The 21,078-nt window shown below is 42.3% G+C and overlaps 1 protein-coding gene across 1 annotated transcript in view; it reads left to right on the top strand.

The window, feature by feature from the left end:
* Positions 1–19,733, top strand: part of PHLPP1 (PH domain and leucine rich repeat protein phosphatase 1) — a 140,334-nt gene extending 120,601 nt beyond the window's left edge. Inside the window, exons 11-17 of the mRNA XM_057399391.1 lie at positions 2,354–2,554; positions 3,567–3,729; positions 8,390–8,520; positions 12,079–12,183; positions 13,115–13,309; positions 15,489–15,717; positions 17,662–19,733. Coding sequence (XP_057255374.1) covers positions 2,354–2,554; positions 3,567–3,729; positions 8,390–8,520; positions 12,079–12,183; positions 13,115–13,309; positions 15,489–15,717; positions 17,662–18,780 — 2,143 coding nt within the window. The 3' untranslated portion in view covers positions 18,781–19,733. The remainder of the gene's footprint in view (positions 1–2,353; positions 2,555–3,566; positions 3,730–8,389; positions 8,521–12,078; positions 12,184–13,114; positions 13,310–15,488; positions 15,718–17,661) is intronic.
* Positions 19,734–21,078: the final 1,345 nt, after the last annotated feature.

Genomic DNA, 21,078 nt, shown 5'->3' with positions numbered 1-21,078 from the left:
TACTTGAAGCTTCCAGCTGTGTTTTACACTAGCTGTACCTGAGTAAACTTACGTTCTTCTGAACTTCATAGCCACAGGATGCTCTCTAGGTTATGTTTGGCTACATTTGGTTCTTAAAAGAAGGTACCTGTGAAATGCTCCAGGTTATTCTGCTGCAGCTTGCAAGAAATTAAGAAAAGAGTAGTTTCCTCTTCAGGGCAGAGGAGCATGCCCTTTCTTGGGGAATATTTTGCTGCCACTTCCTCATCCCCATCATATTCCTGTGAAAGTTCACTTTCCCCAGCAGCCTTAAGCTTTTTTATTACTTGAACCTTTCCAGACTGAGCTGAAGATGACTATTTTGTGCTAGGAGTGGTGCAAAAGATATTGTGGCTTTCATGTTAATCGAAGTGCGTTTCTTTTGTGGAGAGAGACGACCATCATGCATATTATAGTGAAGTTGCCGAAGTAATAATTGTCTATACTGTGGTGTTTAATTAAGTACAGGAATCGTTGATGTGGTATGCTTCGGTTTAATAATCCAGCTTTGAATGAGCTTAATATATTTTCAGTTTATAGCTAAAGGATGAAATTGAGCAGTGTCTTTTTTAGAATAAATAAATAATTTTAAAAACCCTTTTAGCTGCTTACTCCCGTCTCTGAATTAATCCTCCCTCTCCTCACTTCCTCCTCTGGAGTTTTACCACCCTTGTGAATAATGAATGAGCCTGAGGATTAAACTGTGTTTCTCCAAAGTAGACTCCTCTGTGTAAAACAGCTAACCTAGATTTGGTTCTGTGCAGTGCTGAGAGATTTTTGCTTCTAATGGAAATAGTGGGGTTTTTAATCCTTTGGCATTCCACGTGACTCTTCTGTAGCATGTCTGACACTTATTTGCTGCCAAACAAGTTTCAACCAGCTGCAAATCTTGCAAATCCATTTCATTCATTAATAGACCTTAAAGGTCAGTGTGGATTTCTGCATGCAAGGGAGAAGTTATCAATATTTTATCACTTTAGATTGATGACAGGAGCACACCTACCTTTTGTGTCTCAATCAGTGGCTTTATCGGCCTCAGCCAGCTCATTTCTGAGTTCTGATTTTTGAATGCAGCTTTGCCCATTGCAGCTGCCCGTTGCTGTTGGTAGGAGCAGTACAGCCCAGTTTGGACGCGGTCACTGCAGACTGGCAGGCACACACTTATTTCTGTATCGTAAGTTCTCTAAGGCAGCTTTTCTGAAAAGGGGAGGAAGGAAGAGAGAGGTCTTATTTTTGTTGAAAAGCCGTGGTCATGCCAGAGTTGGTTACTAAAGGATAAATAGCCTTATTTTCCCATTTCTTTGGAATTGCTTGTGTGAATTCTAGCCTTCAAGATGCCTACAGTGTGTATTCCTCCAGTGCTACTGTGATCACCAAACTCCCTCAACAGAAACATGTATCCTCTGCCCGCAAAACTTGACTTGCAAGAGTGGGCAGTGCCCATATCTCAACAGTTGTTCCCATCCTAGAAAAAGCCCTATAAGGGAGAAAGAATAACTTAATTTCTGCACTGCTTCAGTCCTTGCTGCTTGTGGCAGGACTGCAGAAAATATTAACAAAGGCTTCTGCTACTTTGGGGAGTAGGGGAAGGGCACTCAGGAACTACACAGAGATCTGGCTGTCTTGCTGGATGCACCAGCAAGTGAGAGTGTGTGTGTGTGTATATATATATATGTATAATCCTTTTAAATTTAGTTTACTAGTAGTCCTGTCTCTTTTTAAAATCTAAAAGGCAAATGACTGCTTGGTGTCAGGTTGGGGTTGGTCTTTTTTGGTTGTTTTTTGGTTTTTCATTTCACATAAAGTGGTGCATCTTTAGCTATCCAAATACACAAAGGGTACTTTTTCATATTTTGAAGTTGCTTTCAGGCCTGCAGGTTTAAACAAAATACTGCCTGCACCCTAGCCAGTATTTAAAATACTGAAAAATTGACTGGCTTTTTTACCAGTGACTTCTCTTGAAGGGCAGCTATACTTCATGGCTTGTTGATGATGAATCAGAATTCATTTTCATGTGGAAAGAATATGGAAATTATGTAGTTTGTTATTGCTCTCACCTGTAGGTACATCTGTTGGAGGTACTGAGTCTTGATAAGGGGTTGGAGGCATTTTGACGTACTGATTTTGCTGATGTGTTCTTTTACCAACATGATCAGAAATTTTGTTCATAGAATGCAAGACTTTTAGCATTTCTATTCGTGTTGTGAACTTACTGCTTTTGACCTTTGCTTTATAACTATCTTAACTCTTAAAAATAGAGATTTTTATTTATACTTCTCGACACAAAACCTGCAGGATGTTTCACTGAATTCCCTTATGTAACTTCTTCTTGCAGCCTGCGATTTCTTAATGCCTCTGCCAACAAACTGGAAATGCTTCCTCCAGCCACTCTTTCTGAAGAAACCCATAGCATCTTGCAGGAGTTGTATTTGACCAATAACAACCTCACAGATAAATGCGTACCCTTGTTAACGGGCCATCCACACCTGAAGATATTGCACATGGCTTACAATCGCCTACAGAGCTTCCCTGCGAGGTAAGTCACTGGTTTTGCTGCCTCTAACCCACCAGTGGGTGGGCATTATGAAACATTTTCATAGCAAGACCTAAATTGCACATAAATATGGTGGCACAGGCTGTGTTTTGAATGTGGTGATACTGCAGTGGCTAGATTGACCTGCTGTGCCCTCTTGGACGTTGCTACCTTCTTATGCATTACACAGACAAGTGAGTGCTACATTTTAGTTGGTGTGTGTTGACTGGACTTCAAGCCCCCTTCCCCTGGACTAACTCAGCATGACCGCAGTATGCTGTTGAAGTCAAGCAAGAAGGTCATCTGTTTTCCATGGTTTGAGTTGATTTGCTTACACCTGGTGGGCTTCTCCTTACAAGAGACTTGTGAGCATAGCGGTCTGGAAATGTCTGTGGAAGTGGACAAAATGTCATTAGGGAAAAATCCTCTCATTCCAGAAGGCGAATCTGCCTTGGCAGCAATCTCTGTACCTCGAATTCACCCTGTTTTAATCAGAAATCTTTCAAGTGTAAGATGTTCTGTAAAGCTGATGAGGTACAACCTTGAAAAAGACATGCCAATAAATAAAGGAAGAGACATCTCTGTCCTTGTGTGATGTTCTGAGCAGCCGGTCTTCAACAGCAGTGGGGAGGGAGGGAGATGAATTAGGGGGAAGAGCTGAGTGGGATGCTAGAAGGTGGGAAGGGAAATTTGGGATGAAGTGAGAAACTAGGGCTGAAAAAAAAGGAAAGAAAGGAGAAAAAGAGTGTAAGTGAGCTGGTGACCAGGGGAAATGTAAGCAAAATAAGTAATTTGAAAGGTAGCATTAACAAACCATTGACAGAAACAGAACACATTTTGTTCCACAACTGTGTTAGTGTCTGATGTGAGGAGAGGTGACAGGCATTGCTGTGAACACGGATCAAAATCTGCAATTTCGTTTTCTTAAAATAATGAAAACCACTGCTCTCATCATCACTTCAAAATAAAATATGCATGTCTATTAAAAGAAAAATCCTTAAACTTGTTTTCGTAGCAAAATGGCCAAGCTGGAAGAGTTGGAAGAAATTGATATTAGTGGGAACAAACTGAAAGCCATTCCAACAACCATCATGAATTGCAGACGTATGCATACTGTAATAGCTCACTCGAACTGCATTGAAGTCTTCCCAGAAGTCATGCAGCTTTCTGAAATAAAGGTAAGGAGTGAATGTGCTTTAGGAGAAGGAAGTATAATGCAACTTTACCAATTCTGTTCTTGTCTCGGGTCTCTCGTTGCTACAGGCTAGTACATTTTTGGAAATTAGAGAGATCTGGCAGCTGCTTTCTCCTCTGAGGTCATATGCAAAATACTCAGCCCTGTGCTGCCTTGGAGTGGAATAGAAGGGCAGCTGCAAAATCTGATTTTATGCTCACCTTGACTAGTTCGTGTCTTCTCAGCCCAATAAGTGTTAATTTTCTTCTTGTGACAGTCTGTTTTGTTATGACTTAAACATTTGGCAGGAGCTATGTGTAATTAACTCTTGTGCCTTGGCAATTGGTTGATTGTGAAGGAATGGACTTTGTTTAGACCGCGTGTTAAAAACCGCTGAAGCTGCAAAATAGAATAGGCCTTGGGGACAGAGATAAATTCCAGGAGCGCCAGATTTGAGTATTTAGGCAAGCTACTTTAATTTTCCTAATTGCAGTCATATTTTGCACAACCAGAGGAATGCTTAATCTGACTATTGTATGTGTTTCCAGAATTAATCCTGTACTTTTCCTGGCACTTCTTTTTGTGGGCCTCATTCTTTGCTTGACCATGCTGAAGAGCACTACTGCTGACTTTTGTCTTTCTGTGAATCAAGTTCCTGCTTCTCACCTGGCTATAGTGCAGGATACTTGATGCTGTTGCTGCTGGCCAGAGCTTGGAGGCTTAATTCACAGCATACAAATCTTGTGATAGGGCAGAAAGTCTGTCCTTCTCTGAGGCTGAGAACTGATTACCTATTCATGAGCTCAAAACAACTTAAGGGTCCTTCCGGTGCTCCGAGAAGTCAAAAGGCTAAGTTCCCAGACTGCTGTGCTTGCCTCAGTGCCTGGGGCAGGGAACGCAGCAGGAGCAATAATTCTGTTGGATAGTGAATGCATGTAAAGATGAGCTTTGTGGTTTTAGCCAGGAAATCTCAAACAAACTTGAGGGGTTTTGAATACTCCTCCCTCTTTGGAACAATGGCCAGAGGAAACAGAGGGCCATTTAGAATCAATCAGAAGCAAAGCCATTTTTCTTAGAGGAGGAATTGGGGTGGGGGAGCAAGGCTCTGCACCATAAACATTTCTTTAAAAACATGACAGTGGTGTTAACTAATACAAAAAGTAGGGTAATGTAGACACACCGTGAGGGAACAGTCAGCTTTCTCCTTTTGTTCATTCGTTTTGGAGAAAGCTGAGTGTTCTATAAAAGCATCAGTATTTGAGCTGCTGCTCTGCCATAGTGCTTAGCAGAAAAAGGCTCTTGGAAGACAGCAGTTTCTTCCTGCTGGATCCCTACGGTTTAGTTCTCTGTAGCAGGAGGAGGCACGGAAGTCACTAACCATTTGGGAACTGCAGGGATAGCATGCGTGACTTCATCTCAGAAGGTACAGAGTGCTCTAGGACTCCACCTTTGTGGAAGGAAAATGCCTAGTATTTACTTCTGTGAAGGGAGTTCATACAGTTGCTAGATGGGAAGATGCTTTGTTGGGCATACGGGTTCTTTTGGCCTCTTCATGATTTCTCTACATCATGGTTAGTGTTTGTCAGTTTGGAGGTCAAGCTTGCGCTTCCTGCCTGAATCTGTTATATAGTTTAACCAGAGTTCCTTCTTAGGTAGGTGAGAGCATTTAAAATGTGCAGTATGGATTTGGTCATTTGGTGAAATAAGCTTGCTTGTAGCAAAACATGGAAGTTGTATAGTCTCATGTCACCTCTGTGATTGTATCATAGCTGATGATGAGTTTTAATTAAGGTGGCATTCAAACATTAAACTTCTTGGGGAAACTGTTACCTGTGGTAATGTCTGTTTTGTTTTGGTATTTAATTAGCCCAAGAGGCTCATGTGTTACATTTCGGAGTCAGTGATACTGGAACAGTTAGAGCAGTGGTTACTATGCTGCCTGAAGTAAGTTCAGAAGGAAAGCTAGTGTGAATGCTGATGCTTTTACTCTTGCAGTAACTCCAGGATTTCCAAACACAAGGTCATTTTTGTGATATAATTGTCTCTCAGCCTTTTTTACACAGTACAGTCAAGGCTGCAGAAGTTATGTGTGGTCCTCTTTGTTAAAGAGCCTGGTGATGTCTCTGAGAGATGTTACACGACACATTTTTTAGGAGTTTTATTGTGTTTTATGTCAGTTATTTCTATGGTCAGTTAGGTTTATCTGTGCACACTGCAGTGTCTTCTGTGAATGGCGGAGAAGCTGGAAGCTCGCACACCTGAGTCAGTGCCCCAGCAGACTCTTCCTTACAGCCATTGTCTGACATCAGTTTCCTTGCCTTACCAAATAAAAAGGGTGCTTTTTTAATTGGTATCCAGGATGCTGGTGTTTTTCACAGTCCAGCAGTTGAGTGCTTGAGCAGAGCTCAGTGACCCAGGCTTGCTTTTCCCACCTGGGACCTGACTTTACTTCATCATCCAGTTTTTGTTGACCGATGAGTTGCTTCTCTTCACGGCTGTCTGGCTGGGCTACTGCGGTGAGGGTGATATGGAGGTTTCTTGTTGCAGTTCTTCATCAAGCTTATATTTCACAGGAGCATTACCTTGAGATCTCAAATAAGTGAAGGTCTAGTAGCACTAACATCTTAAACCAAAACTCCCGATCTTTGGTAGTTTTTCTCCTAGTTGGATAGGTTAGTATCCATATAGGCTTCTTCAGTTGTAACTTGACGTAATTCAGATCTCTTCCAGCCTTGAAGAAAGTGGTTACAAAGATATGAATGCAGCATCAGCAAATGCTGACTGTTAAGCCTTCTCTTCCAGCTGGCCCATCCAGTACAAAATCCTGTGAGCAATTGTAGGAGTTGTTCTTCTGATGTTGCATAGGTGGGGCTAAACTAGCTTGTATTAAAATAATACATGAGGAAATTGGGATTGGTTAGGAAATAGGCTTTCCTGCTTGCCTGGGGAGTAGAATAAGGACTAAATCTAACATAGATACGCAGGAAGTTCCTCTTAGCCTGTTCTTCAAACAGTACAAATAAAATCTGAGGAATCCTAAGCTGATAAGTAAACTATCTTCACTAGTGCCTAGAAGCCAAGGTTTCTGCTGTAGAGTGTTGCTTCCTTTGGCGTATTGGGCATTTAATCAGAACAATGAAATTACTTCACTGATTTTTGTACTTGTTATTCCAGCACTGCTCTTCCATCAAATTTGTAATGGCATTGAGGTGTTGAACACAGCAAGGCCTCCTGGCAGCTCCTTTAATCTGCAAAGTAATTACTGGCTCTCTGGAAGCAGCACGAGTTGCACAGAGGGGGAAAAAAGCTCACTGGCATAACTGTTCTGTTAAGCTGTCTACTCTTTTGTTTGCGTGACAGATTTAAACTCTGATTTCCTTATCGGGCTTAGATAACGTCAGCAGTTTGTTCTTCATAATAATGCCTCCATATTAGACAACCTCAGGAGTCAAGATTTGGGTTGGAAATCTGTTATTTCTATTGCTTGTATTTAATAATGTGTTAGGAGATTTTTCTCCTCCAGATTTTACTAGGTTATCTTATGCCTTCTTTCAGCTCAGAACACAATTTCTTTGATTATACCTACAAAAATGAAAGTGTCTCGCTTGTGTCAATGGAAATTATGTAATGGTCAAAATACGCAGCTGAGAAAAGCCTCCCCCAGCCCTTTTCAACTTTGTATTTTATTAAAGTCTTTGAAGTCTTTTTGCAGGTTAAAAGCAGACAGTGGCCTTTCTGAGGGATGTGGACAGTTCTGTCCTCTGCCTGCTCTGTCCTAGCAAAAAAAAAAAAAAAAGGTTGATTCCCCCCCCACCAGTTTTTGGTGTGTTCTACATCAGTAATGCTGTAATAACGTTTGGAGAGTGGGTTTTGTTCTAAAATGGCGTATTTTTTCTTGTGTATAGACTTTCATCTAAACGCGTAGCTTTAAACAGTGTTTGGGGATTTTGTCATTCCAGTGCACTTGTTCTAGCTAGTTTGTGCTTCACTGGTGGATAGCCAGCAAGTTTCTCTGTTGTTTTGTATTGTATTTTTTCTGAAATATTTAAGCTTTAAATTTTTTTCAGTAATTTTATTGACTTCAGATTTAAATATTAATCCATCTAAGATGACACAAATTAAAACCATGTTTAACTGCTCCAGTATTTTTGCCTTGCCTCCTCTACTCCTCCTCTGCATGCATTCATAACCCTGCTTATTTTAATATCCCTCAGTAATTGCCGAGTTCCTGAGAGCCTGCTCATTCTCGTGCTGATTTAAACTGTCTTTGGAAGAGGGACTGCTGTGCCACTGGCTTAGAAGCTCCAATTGTATTTATCTCCATTTCCTTTATCTGTTAAAAGACTGGTTTCATCAGTAGCACTTTTTCTTAAATACTTGAAAATACATTGACCATTTTTGTCTCTCTGAAGAGCAAACAAAACTTAATAGTTTGGTAAGAAGATGACACCTGGTCAGATGGAAATGGAAGGAACATATTTCTAGATGTCCCAGACATCTGGTAAGATGGCTGAATGCCATATGAATTTCTTTGGTAAGAACCACTTACTTAAATGAATGGTTTTAGTTGCAGCCTTTGTTGTTTATGAAGCATGCATTACTGCATTTAAGCAAAATTTGTGTGATCTTGATAACATCTAAATTCTCTTGCTTCCTTTTTACAGTGTGTGGACCTAAGCTGCAATGAACTGAGTGAAGTCACATTGCCTGAAAACCTGCCTCCGAAACTACAAGAGCTGGACCTGACTGGAAATCCCAGATTAGCCTTGGATCACAAAACCCTAGAGCTGCTGAAGTGAGTTACCTTACAGAGTAGGGAGGGGACAGTGACTCCAGTCACTAGGATGTGACAAACCACAATACACGGAAGTGTAAATGTCTTTTAAGGAGCGTGGCTCCTTGTTATCAGTGGATCAGAAAGTAACAGGTTATGTGGCTAGGTCAGAAATTGATGCTTTGTTAAACAGGCTGACTTTACCCACTCCAGTGCAATTGCTTTCTGCAGGGGTCTGCTAGTCTGGTATAACCACTGTTTGGCCAGTTTGATAACCATTTTACTTCTGACATTAGATTTAACCAAAATACTTACTTACTGCACCGCTGAGATGCAAAATGTATGCTTGCTATGTTTCTTTCCCTTACATTCATCTGTTTGGGTCTGTCTTTGCCATTGTGCTGCTTTTTACCTCTTCACATACTGTTTCTTGTTACCCTTCATGCCTCTCTGCTTTTGTCCTAGAAATCCTTATTTTTCCCATATTTAAACCTCTCTTAAAGATTTGCATCTCCCAGTCTGCTTGCAGCACAGCCAGTTCCCTTGCCTTGGGACCCTCCTTTTCCTTCCTGTCTACCTGTTTCCTGTGCTAGAACTTGTCATCCACAACTAAAATTCACCAAGTGCCTTGTGCCTCCTTCTGCAGTTGTTGGGAAACTTTTGGCCTAAACCAGATCATCGGTGGACAGTGGTGCTGCCTTGAACTTTTCTTATGTCCTAAGGGAGCTGCACCAGCTCTGAGTTTTCTTCTCAGTCTCTTTGATTCTTAAACATTGGATTATTCCAAGAAGGGTTGATTTACTTTATAAGGGTTGAGCATTTGCTTTGTGCGGTTTGCTTTTAAATAGTTAAGATCCAACACTGGAATAGTAAACCTCATCTGTTGTACAAGCAAGGGAAACTTCCAGTTTGAGTTTGCTTTTAGCTTGAATTGGCAGATTTATCAAATTAAATAGAAATTTGGGTAATGATGAGTTTTCACATATAAAAATGAGTCCATGTTCTGGAGCAGACAACAAAAAAAAAAGAGTGCTCTGCTATTTTAGGAGCTGCTTTACTGTATTCAGGAGACCTTCCTGAAGAAGCAGTCTGATGTTACGCTGGTTCATAGAAGGAGGGGGAAATATGTGTTACAATGCTAATTAAATTCTGTCAAAACTTAAAAGTGGAAGATCAGCTTTTCTTCTGTGTAACCCAGCAGACAAGCCAGTCTCATTCCACTTCAGTATTCAGGCGTCATGCCCTATAGCAGTATCGCACAAATGTAAGTCCTAAGTAGCAAAAGAGTAGTGTGGCCCAATTACATGCCATGTTTTCACTGGCATATGCATTGTGTTTAATTCACAGGAAACTTTTTTCCTCTTATGTGGAAGAAGTTCCTTGGCTATTTGTGGGTTTGTTGGTTTCTTTTTTAGAAAACACAAATTATTCGTAAGACCTAAGGTTCTCGTCCCTCATTCATTAGCCACAGTCAGGTTTTTGAGGGGCTTCCTAGTGTCTGTACTGACGCCCTGCACTAACTTCTATGATATACTGCAATAATTGACTGTGAGGGAGGAGGTGCTCCTTTCACTTGTTTTTTGTAGCAGGCGCAAAAAATACTTGTACGCTTGGTACTTTTTATGTCTGCCTTCTGCATGTGAAAGGCAGCTCTCCATCTGTGCCCTGGCAGGATGCAAGCAGGTAGTAGGTTAATATGTATTTTCAGTGCTGGAGAGAAGAGTCCTGTCATGCATGCTTGCTTTTTTAATATGTATGGAGATCTTAAAGGAGGCTTGCATGGTTAGGAGGATGTTACCAAGGGATTCATTGGGTGTAAGAATTTTCAGTAGGAAATAAAATGAAAACAAAAAAAAAAAAACAAACCAAAAAAAAGATGCTGCTACACTGATTTTTAGGGAAGAACATCTGGTTCAGTTGTAACAGTCAAATTAAGGGGAAAATAAACTATGCTGTCCAGAAGCCCTAGCCCATATTCCCTGCATAGGGTGTGCTGCTCAGTATCGTTCCTTTCTGGGCACATGGTCTATCTGTAGTGGTGCCAGTGAAGGAGCTGAAAGCAATGCATTAAGGTAGCTTTTTTCCACCACTGCTAGGAAGGTTTGAGATGGCTCTGGGCTCTTGACCTGCCCAGGAACCAGTTCAGTTAAAAAAGAAACAAACAGAAAAACCTTTCTGATCCAAGTTCCTCTGCCATGAAGGATAAGTGCCTTGTATGAGAAGTCTACAAAGAAAGTGTGTTTGCTCGTGTGTGTGGTATAGTGCAGATGCAGATAGCATTTAAATCTCTGCTACTTCAGAAGAAACCCAGATTTCCAGTTTGATCTGGGGTCAGATAATCTTTTCTAATGCTCAAGTGAGATGTGTGCCTCTTGTTTGACACACAGGGCTGCAAAACCAGCGGCTTAAAACACCGGTGGTTCTAATGTTGTTTATGTAATTTGTTTGCTTTTTAATCTGTCCTTGCTGATGCACACATCCTGACTATTAGTGTAAAAAGAAATTGAACTGGATGTGACAGTACTTCAGGTTATTTGAAGAAGGCTCTGCAATGCTGGAAAGACTTTTCTGTGTGTTCAGGTCAGGTTGGGGGTTGGATGGAGAAAAATGAGTGCTCGGAGTGAACAGTTAGACCTTTCTGCTTGTGCCCTTTTATGATTCATTTGCTTCATGAAAGGTTTGGCTGCCTTTGAAGTGTCTGTGGCGTGGGGGGAGCTCCCTTTCCCTGCCTTTGGAAGAAAGCAGTAGGGAGCAGGGGGCAGGTCATCTCTCCCCAGCAAAAGCAGGGCTGTGAAGAGCAGGATATAAACAGGGAGGGCTGGGCCCTTTTTAAATCTTTATTACCCTCTGTGAGGTATTTGAAAGTTGGGCTAAAGGCTATGTTGGTAGTAAATTGGAAGGTAGAAGATCAAGGGCCTAAGTAAAATTTGGCCTGCACAACTGGGGAAGACAGAAGGGCTGTGCCTGCTGTCTGCAGGCTGTACCATAGGCTGGCTCTTGCAGGTTGGTGCAAGACCAGGAGGGAGCAAATTTGTTTTGTGGGCATTTTCATGGAAGGCTATTATTACACATTGCTAGTTCTAAGTAATTAAATGTTTTCCATACTTCCCCCTTTTCTCTCTCCCCCCATATAGGGGATGGTGTGGGACATACAGGAGGTTTCATTTGGGTACAATGAAAAGTGCCCAGAGGCTTGTTAAAATGGGTAGGAGAAATGTGTAATTTATGAAATCACTCCCCTGTACTGGCTTTCATCAAACTAGTGACAAATTTGCTTTGTATTCCGACTGGGCCAGGTTTGAAACAAATAGCTTAGGGGTGAGGGCAGGGAAAGAAAAGCTGGCTAAGCAAAACAGTGCAGCTGACACCCTCATAGAGGCTCAGTTACTTACTGCTTTTTTGTTGTTTGTATACAGACATTTAGAAGTAACCACTTTGGGTGTCCTGCTTCATTTTCTTTTATTAAATGTATTACTAAGAATGGGGAGGGAGGGAAAAAGGTGTTATCTTTGTATTTGAATCTGGGTCATACCAGCGCTTCAATCCGTTGCATCTTTTCCCTTTCCTTTTTCCCTGCAGCAATATCCGTTGCTTCAGGATCGACCAGCCCTCGGCTGGTGATGCTTCAGGAGCACCAGCAGTGTGGAGTCACGGTTACACAGAAGCATCGGGCGTCAAGAACAAGTACGACCTGGCATGGTTCTCGTTATACAGCCATCATCCTAGCAGCAGACCGCCTCTGTGCTGATGATACAAAGAAATGCTTTTTTCAGTCAAAGTTTTGGGGAGGTTTTGGGCCTCACAAAGCCAGGGGCCATGCCATGACTCTGTATTTGTCTACTGGGCCCCTGGCTAGCTCTCCACTTTGGTCTTTGTTAGGGAAGTTGCTAAGATACGAGTGTAACCGACACATTTTGTCTATGCAAGACTCCCGGTACTTGCAAAAGGTCTGAGTGTTTAAAAGCATTTTCCTCTTTGCAAAGCTGCTTTATCTTCAACCAAAGGATGTTTACCAAGCAAATCAGAGATACTAAGAGAAGAGACAGAATGGCCAAAACTCTGAATATTCATGGTGTACAGAGCTCCTGTGACTAAGGCAGCACTTGACAAATAATGTACCAAGAGTCTGCGAGTCTCTGTGTTGCTGGCAGTGTGATGAATCTTTCTTTGTTCCTTAAATACCTTTTTAGAAATCTACTACCTAGGTTTCCGTAGTAAGTGCCAACATGTCTTTACTTACCCTTAAGGGGTAATTTGGTCATTAGCATGTTAAATCACAAGGATGGCTTTTGGAGGAGCAAGTGCAGTTTAAACTGATGTTATTTCAGAGATACTTTTCCCCATCTTTCTGCAAATAAGAGAGTTTTTCACATGCTGAAAAGGAGAAAAAATCCTTAGGGCTGGGCTTGAGCTACCAGCGTAGTTCTCTCCACATCTTAGCACTGTGGTGGGCCTGACGCTTCTCCACAGCTCAGAAAGCAGTCCCGAAACGTGTATGAACAGAGGTGGTTAAAACTAGGACTCGGACTGGGCTGCATCTCTCTGGTCAGAATGACAAGATGAGAAACTAGTCATAGGTAGCAACCTTGATGTTCTCTTTTGTTATTTTCGCTAGGCTGTGTGTGGCAGCGCTTTCAGCCAATAACTTCTGTGACAACCGGGAGGCGCTTTATGGTGTTTTTGATGGGGACCGCAATGTGGAAGTGCCGTATCTGCTGCAGTGCACAATGAGCGACATTTTAGCAGAAGAGCTGCAGAAAACAAAGAACGAGGAGGAATACATGATCAACACTTTCATCGTTATGCAGAGGTGAGTCTTGGATTTGAAACCTCTTTTATCTTGTGTATGCTCACTGGGCAGTTTATTCACTTTCAGGTCAGACACCTGCTCTTGCCTCAAAAAAATGTGAGAGGGGGAAAAAAGCCTTGGGATCTGGCTGTGGTGCTTTCTTTTATTGCTCATTTTGGGAATATTGCTTTCTGTTCCTTCCGGGTGTGAGGAGAAAAACTTCAACACCTCCCCACCCAAACAAAAACAAAACAAAACACCTGCAAAGTTACTCAATGCTCATGACTAAGTGGTGCGTGGAGGTTTACTCCTTTCTGGTATCTTCTTTAAGTCTTAGAGTTCACAGTTGCTGTAACCAAGTCAGTGGTATGAATCTCTTGATCATGTTTTAAACTTCCTTACTATTACTGGCTGCAAAGCCTGGGCTTAACCTTTCTGTTTCTCTGTACCAATTCAGGTCATTTAAAGCTACACAAATACTGAAAATGTGTAGTCTGACTCCTTAAAAATGTCTATATGCTGTCATCCCTTTCACCTTAGAATATTATTTGAGCAGGACCTATCCAAAGAGATTGTGCTATGATAGCTGTGAGTATAATGGTAGCTCTTTATAGTGGTTTGGAAACCTGTGTGCGTGCTGTTCTTGACAGAAGAAGAAATTGTGCCTTGAGAGACACTGAGTGAAGGAGTATGAAGAGAATTGAACAAAGGAGAATGAATCAGTCAGGGAAACAAAGGAGAAAGCAAATAAGTAGCTTAGAGGCTGAGGAATCAAGTTAAAAGTAGCATTGCTTGTTGTGGAGTTGCTGTACCTTTGGAAAGGAAAAATACTGAAGTTCTGGTATCAGGAAAGATATGGAAGCAGTAGAGTGGTAAAGAACCTTACAAACACAAGAGAGAAAATGCTTCCTTCCCATAATTGCTTATAACAGTGCTTCAGACCACTAGTTGAGAAGGTGGTTGCTGTATGCTTAAAATGTTCAAACATAATAACAAATTTGAGTATTGAAAGTACTTACTACATGGCTTTGTTTACTACTAATGCAGTTTCATAGGAATGTGGCTTTCCGACAAAAAAATGCTGCTTTTTGGTTTTGTTTCTTTTTGGTTTCAAGTCAAAATAAACTGACCACCTTTGGAGAAATAGTATTCATTCCACTTGCATTTAATCATTCATTGAGGATTATTACAGATGATGCACAACACTCCTGAAGTGTATTTTTAAAAAACAAAATGAAGCAGCACATTGAGGCTTGGTTTCAAATTCAGTGGTGCATTCTCTCCCCGGATTTTGAATTAAGAGTTCTTGCCAGCTGTATCTAGCCTTAATACAAATGTTAGTAACTTTTGTGATTTGCTTTCTAGTTGCTGTAATTCCCAATTACTATAGGAGAATGTCCTGATAAACAAGATACAAGGAAGGATGGATGGTTTTTCAGAGTCTAGTATTGAAATGCATTTACATTCTAATGATGGGACTCTGAAAACTTTAGTTTTATCCATAGATTTTAATTTTTTTCCCCAGTACAGCTCCTGTTATAACACTAGGCTTAAATATTTCAAAGAGCCTATTTAACAGGTGTGCCTTCTTGTAGCAGAGTAAAAGCCACTTGGTGCTTTCTTGGTCATCATTTAATACTTTGAGAGTATTATTCTAAAGACCTCACAAAGCGGTGAACCTCTGCCTTCTGATTTTGCTCCAAAATCGAGTTTTTACAGTTAGAATTGCTATTTTCTGTAGCTTCAGAAGTCAGAAAAAACAGCTGGATAACATGAACCCCCTTTTTAAGCTCTACGTGTATTAAATTAATAGTCCTCAGTACTTTTCTGGCCCTCTTCGTTTCCTTTGGTCTGACCTTTAAAACAAATGTTTTTAACAGGTAGAGGAAGACATCTGTGCAACTCTTAAAAGTGTAAAGATGTTATTGTTCTAAAATTGAGCAGATTTGAGTGTCCACATATGTGGATATACCCCATATACTTGTATGTGTAAATAAGCCCTTGCCTGAGAGTTGCACATGTCTCTGCAGTGCTGCTGTAGTGTCACACTCTTAAGTGGGGACTTTTGTTTCTGTCCCAGTGGTCCAACAGAGTCAATGCACCCAGTGCTTGTGGTTGCAGAACAGCGGCTGTTTCTCCATAGTACCCATAACACTTGTTTTCCAGTTAAAGGACAGTCACTGTTTTGTTTAAATTCCAGGAAACTTGGAACAGCTGGACAAAAACTTGGAGGCTCTGCTGTGCTTTGCCATATAAAACATGATCCCATGGACCCTGGTGGATGCTTCACACTAACCTCAGCAAACGTGGGGAAGTGCCAAACTGTTCTCTGCCGAAATGGGAAACCTCTGCCTTTGTCCAGGTGTTACGTGATGAGTTGTGAGGAAGAGCTGAAGAGGATTAAGCAGCATAAGGCCATTATCACAGAGGTTAGAGAACAGTTAGGGACTGTTGCAACTTGCAGCTTTCTTGGGGAGCATTTACACAGCAATGCATGAAACTACATGCTGATGTTAGTGAACCTCCAAGAAGTAGTGGGAATGGTGTGCATTCCAGAGTTGCACTTTTCCTTTCAAGGTGATTCATATCATGCCGTCAAGTTACCATGTGATAAAATTTGCTTTTCCATCCCATTGCCATGCTGGATTTTGGTTAGCTTCAGAGAGTGAGCAGCTGTGAGCATGTTGCACTGAAACAGGAACGCAGACACCCTCCTCCTCATGGGAAGAGGAATTGCTGTGTTGGAGCTGTCATGAAGAGCCTCTGTAATTGAAAAGGATGACAGGGCAGAGCACTTGGAGCAGTGCTGTCCTTCCCTTAGGAGGCTCCTTGCTCCTGGCAGGCTGACTTTGCTGTCTGAGCTCCTGCGTTCACCGAGCTGTCCTTTGAAGGGCAACTGTCAAAGAGAGCACTTGCCCAAAGGAAACCCCTTCCTGTGCTCAACTGAACCGTGAGAGAGAAGACTTATTTGTTCCCTTCTTACAAGCTTGAAGCTACAGCTGTCAGTTTTACTTTGCCTTGTGCGACACATGCGCAGGAATAGATAAATATTGAATCCTCCTAATGGTGGAGGAAAGGGCAGAAAACTCATTCCTGTATGTCCGTGAGCAACGTGTGTGTATGTGTGTGTGGTGGGGAGGTGGAATAAGTCATGTGCCTATTGATCAAGCCAGGGAAAGGTGGCAGCTGGGATCTCAAACGTGACAAGTTGGGAGTCACTCCAACATAGCGTGCATCACTGAGGCACGCTTGTTGTAGAGGAAAGGGGAAATTTTTGCGCTGAATCTGAAGATGACTCACTGATTTCATGCATAAGTTGATGGCTTATCACTTCTGTCAGCCTTCTAATGGGGAAGTTAACAAGGTGTTTTTGTTCTTCCGAGTGGTTTTAAAAGGGAAGCTATTTTTAGTCATAATTCACATTTCTGTGGTTATCTGCTTTATAATAATCAGTGCAGTCATCAGCTGGACCAAATGAGTGTAACTCTTCACATTTGTTGTTCCTCTCGAACACGCAATTAGCAGGGTGCAGCTATCCCTAGCGAGCTGACAGATAGCCAGGCTTGCTGGTTCCGACGCTTGCACTGCTTATTCTGAGAGCTTGGATTCTAACCAGGACACTATCCTGAGATTTGGACGTGCATGGGGTTTATTTCTCAAATACGTCCATTTTTACTGATGTTTTCCCTTCAGATACTACTCCTCCTCCCCTTGGAAATGTCATGTCTAAGTGGGAATGTAGTAAGTAATTGGGGCATGTAAAACATTTCACTACAGCTCAGCAGACTGAAAAATGCAGACTTGCTCTCTGCTGCATTTGACTTGCATGCATCATTTAAAGTCTTTTTGCTTTTTTTTTTTTCTAAATGAACTTCTGTTTCTGAAGTGATGAGCCAAGATGAAACCTATGAATGTTACAGCTGCAGGAGAAGAGTCATAACTGAATGACCTGCCCCTGTGTCAAATGGAGCTGTGTGTGGCTTTGCCCTGTATAAGACCAGATATAGTGGGTGGAGGAGGGATAAGTCTGACTCACTGGTAAAACATTAGTCCAGTTGGCTTTCACAGCTGCAGGAGCAGAATAGATGGCTCTTTGTTGCAGACTTCTGCTTTGTTGGTCTGTGCATAGGTGATGCTGATGATAAATCAATCGGGTATAGGAGGTGTAGTGCAGGATTGCAAACCAGCCATTGCTGTGCTCTAATCCCAGCTCTGTCACCTCCTTGCAAGTCACTTTGCTTTTGTGTCATCTTGTCTGTAAATGGCAGTGTTGAGGGTACTGCAGTAACAACCATCAGTAAGACACAAGGAGATGCAGGTGCTGTGTATCCCTGTCTGCTTTGTATCCAATTTCCTGTCCTTTCTAATTTCAGGATGGCAAAGTGAATGGTGTGACTGATTCAACAAGAATCTTGGGGTACACCTTCCTTCACCCAAGTGTTGTGCCACGTCCTCACGTCCAGTCCATCACCTTAACGCCACAAGATGAGTTCTTCATTCTGGGGAGCAAGGGGCTGTGGGACAGCCTCTCAATGGATGAAGCTGTGGAGGCAATCAGAAATGTGCCTGATGCGCTGGCAGCCGCGAAGAAGCTTTGCACTTTGGCCCAGAGTTACGGCTGCAACGACAGCATCAGCGCTGTCGTGGTTCAGCTGAACGTGACAGAGGACAGCTTCTGCTGCTGTGAACTTAATGGGGTCCCACCCCCTAGCCCAGGCATCTTCCCCCAGTCTGTCAACGTGGTCATCAAGGACAGGCCCACAGATGCGCTCGGGATGCCATCTTCCAGCAGTGGCATGGCTTCGGAGATCAGCAGTGAGATCTCCACCTCCGAAATGAGCAGTGAGGTGGGGTCCACGGCATCTGACGAGCCTCCCCAGGTGGCCATGAACGAGAGCAGCCCAGCCTACCCCGGGGAGCAGCGCTGCATGCTGCACCCTGTCTGCCTATCCAGTTCTTTCCAGCGGCAGCTCTCCAGCGCCACCTTCTCCAGCGCCTTCTCCGACAACGGCCTAGACAGCGACGATGAGGAGCCAATTGAGGGGGTGTTCACCAATGGCAGCCGCGTGGAGGTGGAGGTGGACATCCACTGCAGCCGAGCGAAGGAGAAGCAGCTCCTCCAGGTGCCGGTGGAAGCCAGCGACGAAGGTATCGTCATCAGCGCCAACGAAGACGAGCCCAGCCTCCCCAGGAAAGCTGAATATTCTGCTACAGGCACAATAGGGCGCCGGCGAGGCAACGGTTCTGTGGCTCCACAAGAGAGGAGCCATAACTTAATTGAAGTTGCAACAGACGCGCCGCTCAGAAAAACAGGGGGCTACTTCGCTGCTCCGGCGCAGCCCGATCCCGACGACCAGTTCATCATCCCACCAGAGCTTGAAGAAGAAGTCAAGGAGATTATGAAGCAGCACCAGGAACAACAGCAGCAGCAGCAGCAGCAGCGGCAGTATCCGATGGACCACCTGGCAGACTATTACGACACACCACTATGACCCACTCTATTCACTGCTCAGAAATAAACTAACAAACAAGGAGACTTGAGTGCGGGACCCAGTGGGTTCACATTACAGCAGGGGTTTTCCTTATCCTTTTCCTTTATATACTTCCTTTTCCTTATCCTGCCACTACAGATAACTGCAGCTTTTCAGTTTGTTAGGTTTAATATTCATTGACTTTCTTCTAGAGACGCTTGACTGATAAAGTTTAAAATAGTTAACCTTCCCTTAACATATCACGTGTAAAAACAAAAAAACAAAAAATAATAAAAAAAATAATAAAAAGGTTTAATATATTGCTGAGAAACAGATGATGATGTAATATTTTTTAAAATGGCTTGTTTGTTTTGTTTGAAAAGCAGGGCAGTAGCCAGTGCTAAATGATTTAAGTAATATTGTAATACTGTATTTCTTTGAGAGAAAAGGCTTTTTTTGGTCTTGAAAATGATAGACATTTGTAGAATATGGAGACTAACTCCTAGGAGTTGCTTTACTCTTTCAGGTGACTTAAGTCACTGAGATTCACTAATTTTCTCTGAGAGAACAGTTGATTGGGGAATTCCTGTAAATAGCTCAGTGTTGTATAGTGATGCTTACATGTTTTGTAGCCTTGGCATTAAGGACACAACCTGAAAAACTGACCTTTTTTCTTAAGCGACTCTTTGGGCCATGGTCATTAAGCATTACGGCCTGAGTGGCTGTGTACAAGTTAGCTAGAGCTGAGGTGGTGTCGACCATTTAAAGAAAAACCCACTTTTTCCTCTGGTCTCTCTCTTTCCTTACTTTTACAGACACGTTTTGTTTGTGTTCCTTACTGCTGCCACAACCAGCATGATTGTATAGAGCTCATTTGCTGTAGAACATTTACATACCAAGAGTTATATTAAAGCCGAATGCACAAATGAACATGTCATAATTTTTGTTATAATAAATATGAAATTTACACCTGATGTCTGCTTCTATGTCTGGATAGCTGAGCAGCAGCTTTCAAACAGTAGCTTGCTGTTGTTCATCAGCGTGCTGCTCAGTTTAAACCAAGTGCGGAAACTCCTTCAGCTCGTTCACGTTTTTACACTAACTGCAGAAGCTCACGTGTACTTTTAGAATTTAAAGGCCGTGCAAAATGGCCTTTAAAAGATACAAAACAACTCTCTGAGGAATTGACCTGTTTCTGTTTTCCTTTCTCAGTACTAATTCAGCATTATTGATTTGCCCTTTGCCACAGTATTGACAATGCTACAAGACTGAAGAGGAGCGGTGCTCTGGCTCTGTCCCACTGGGACCAAGTAACTCAAGATAGAAATGATGAAGAAGGGATAATGTGAGCGCTAAGAAAAGGGAGAAAAAAACAAATCAAACCATTGGGTGTGGAGAGAAGAGGGGAAAATGTAAGGAGAAGGCGGAAAAGTGAACTCAAAGCTTACCTACGTGAACTCGAACGTGTTGAATGAACATGAGTTCAATGGCAGTTTGACTTGGATTACAAAAGGGTATTTTTGTGATTCCTGTGGGAAAGGAGCAACACCCTTTTCCACTATTTCCTCCAACCAGCTGCTCCATTTTACTTGTCACACTTTACAAAGCTGAATTAGTGTGTGATCCTGACAGTGTGTTGCTCCTGCTTGACATTTGGTCTGTATTTTGGGAGAGGTCTGTGGTAATAGGCTGTTGTCCTTATGCTGTCCTAGGGTGAAATAGCCAAGTTAGGACAGGATTGCTGTTAACAAGAGATTTGGAGTTTCCTTAAATAATAACAGCAGAGGAGCAGACATGAAAATACCTGGTTTGGTAAACGTTTGTAGCGCTGTCCACTGTAGATCTACAAGGTTGTACTTTATTGTAATTTGAGCTTCAAAATATCTCTTTTTCTTAAAGAAACCTCATTAAATAATGCATTTAAACAAAAAGTTTATGGCTTGCTGGCTAGTAACTCTTAGGTGTTCCTTGGTAAATGGTTTGTGTATTGCAGATTTTGACTGATTCCTTTCCCTTGGTGTCCTGGGAGATTGTTACCTGTTTTCAAGTTCTGTTCAGATGTTGCTTGAGGGTGAAGGTGATAACTTGCAAGGACACTGCCATGGCCTAGGCAAGTGAGTACACGTTTAGAGTTTCCTGAGGAAGCTGGAAAATTCTCTGTACCTTAAAAGGAAAAAAAAGGCCATTCTCTTCCATGTAGCACCTACTGCTGCATGGGGGCGTAGAAGGGCTTGAATTGATTCAAGCAGAGCAGTAGGATTCAAAGGAGTAAACAAAACAGCAGCTTTAGCCTGGGCAGCCTCATTTCCCTGGACACTG

Source organism: Pezoporus wallicus, unplaced genomic scaffold (assembly GCF_028554395.1).
Source record: "Pezoporus wallicus isolate ANWC-B61680 ecotype Strahan unplaced genomic scaffold, APGP_CSIRO_Pwel_v1 contig_818, whole genome shotgun sequence".
Classification (NCBI taxonomy): domain Eukaryota; kingdom Metazoa; phylum Chordata; class Aves; order Psittaciformes; family Psittacidae; genus Pezoporus; species Pezoporus wallicus.
The sequence above is the reverse complement of the archived record's forward strand: the minus strand, read 5'-3'. Positions and strand labels throughout refer to the sequence as shown.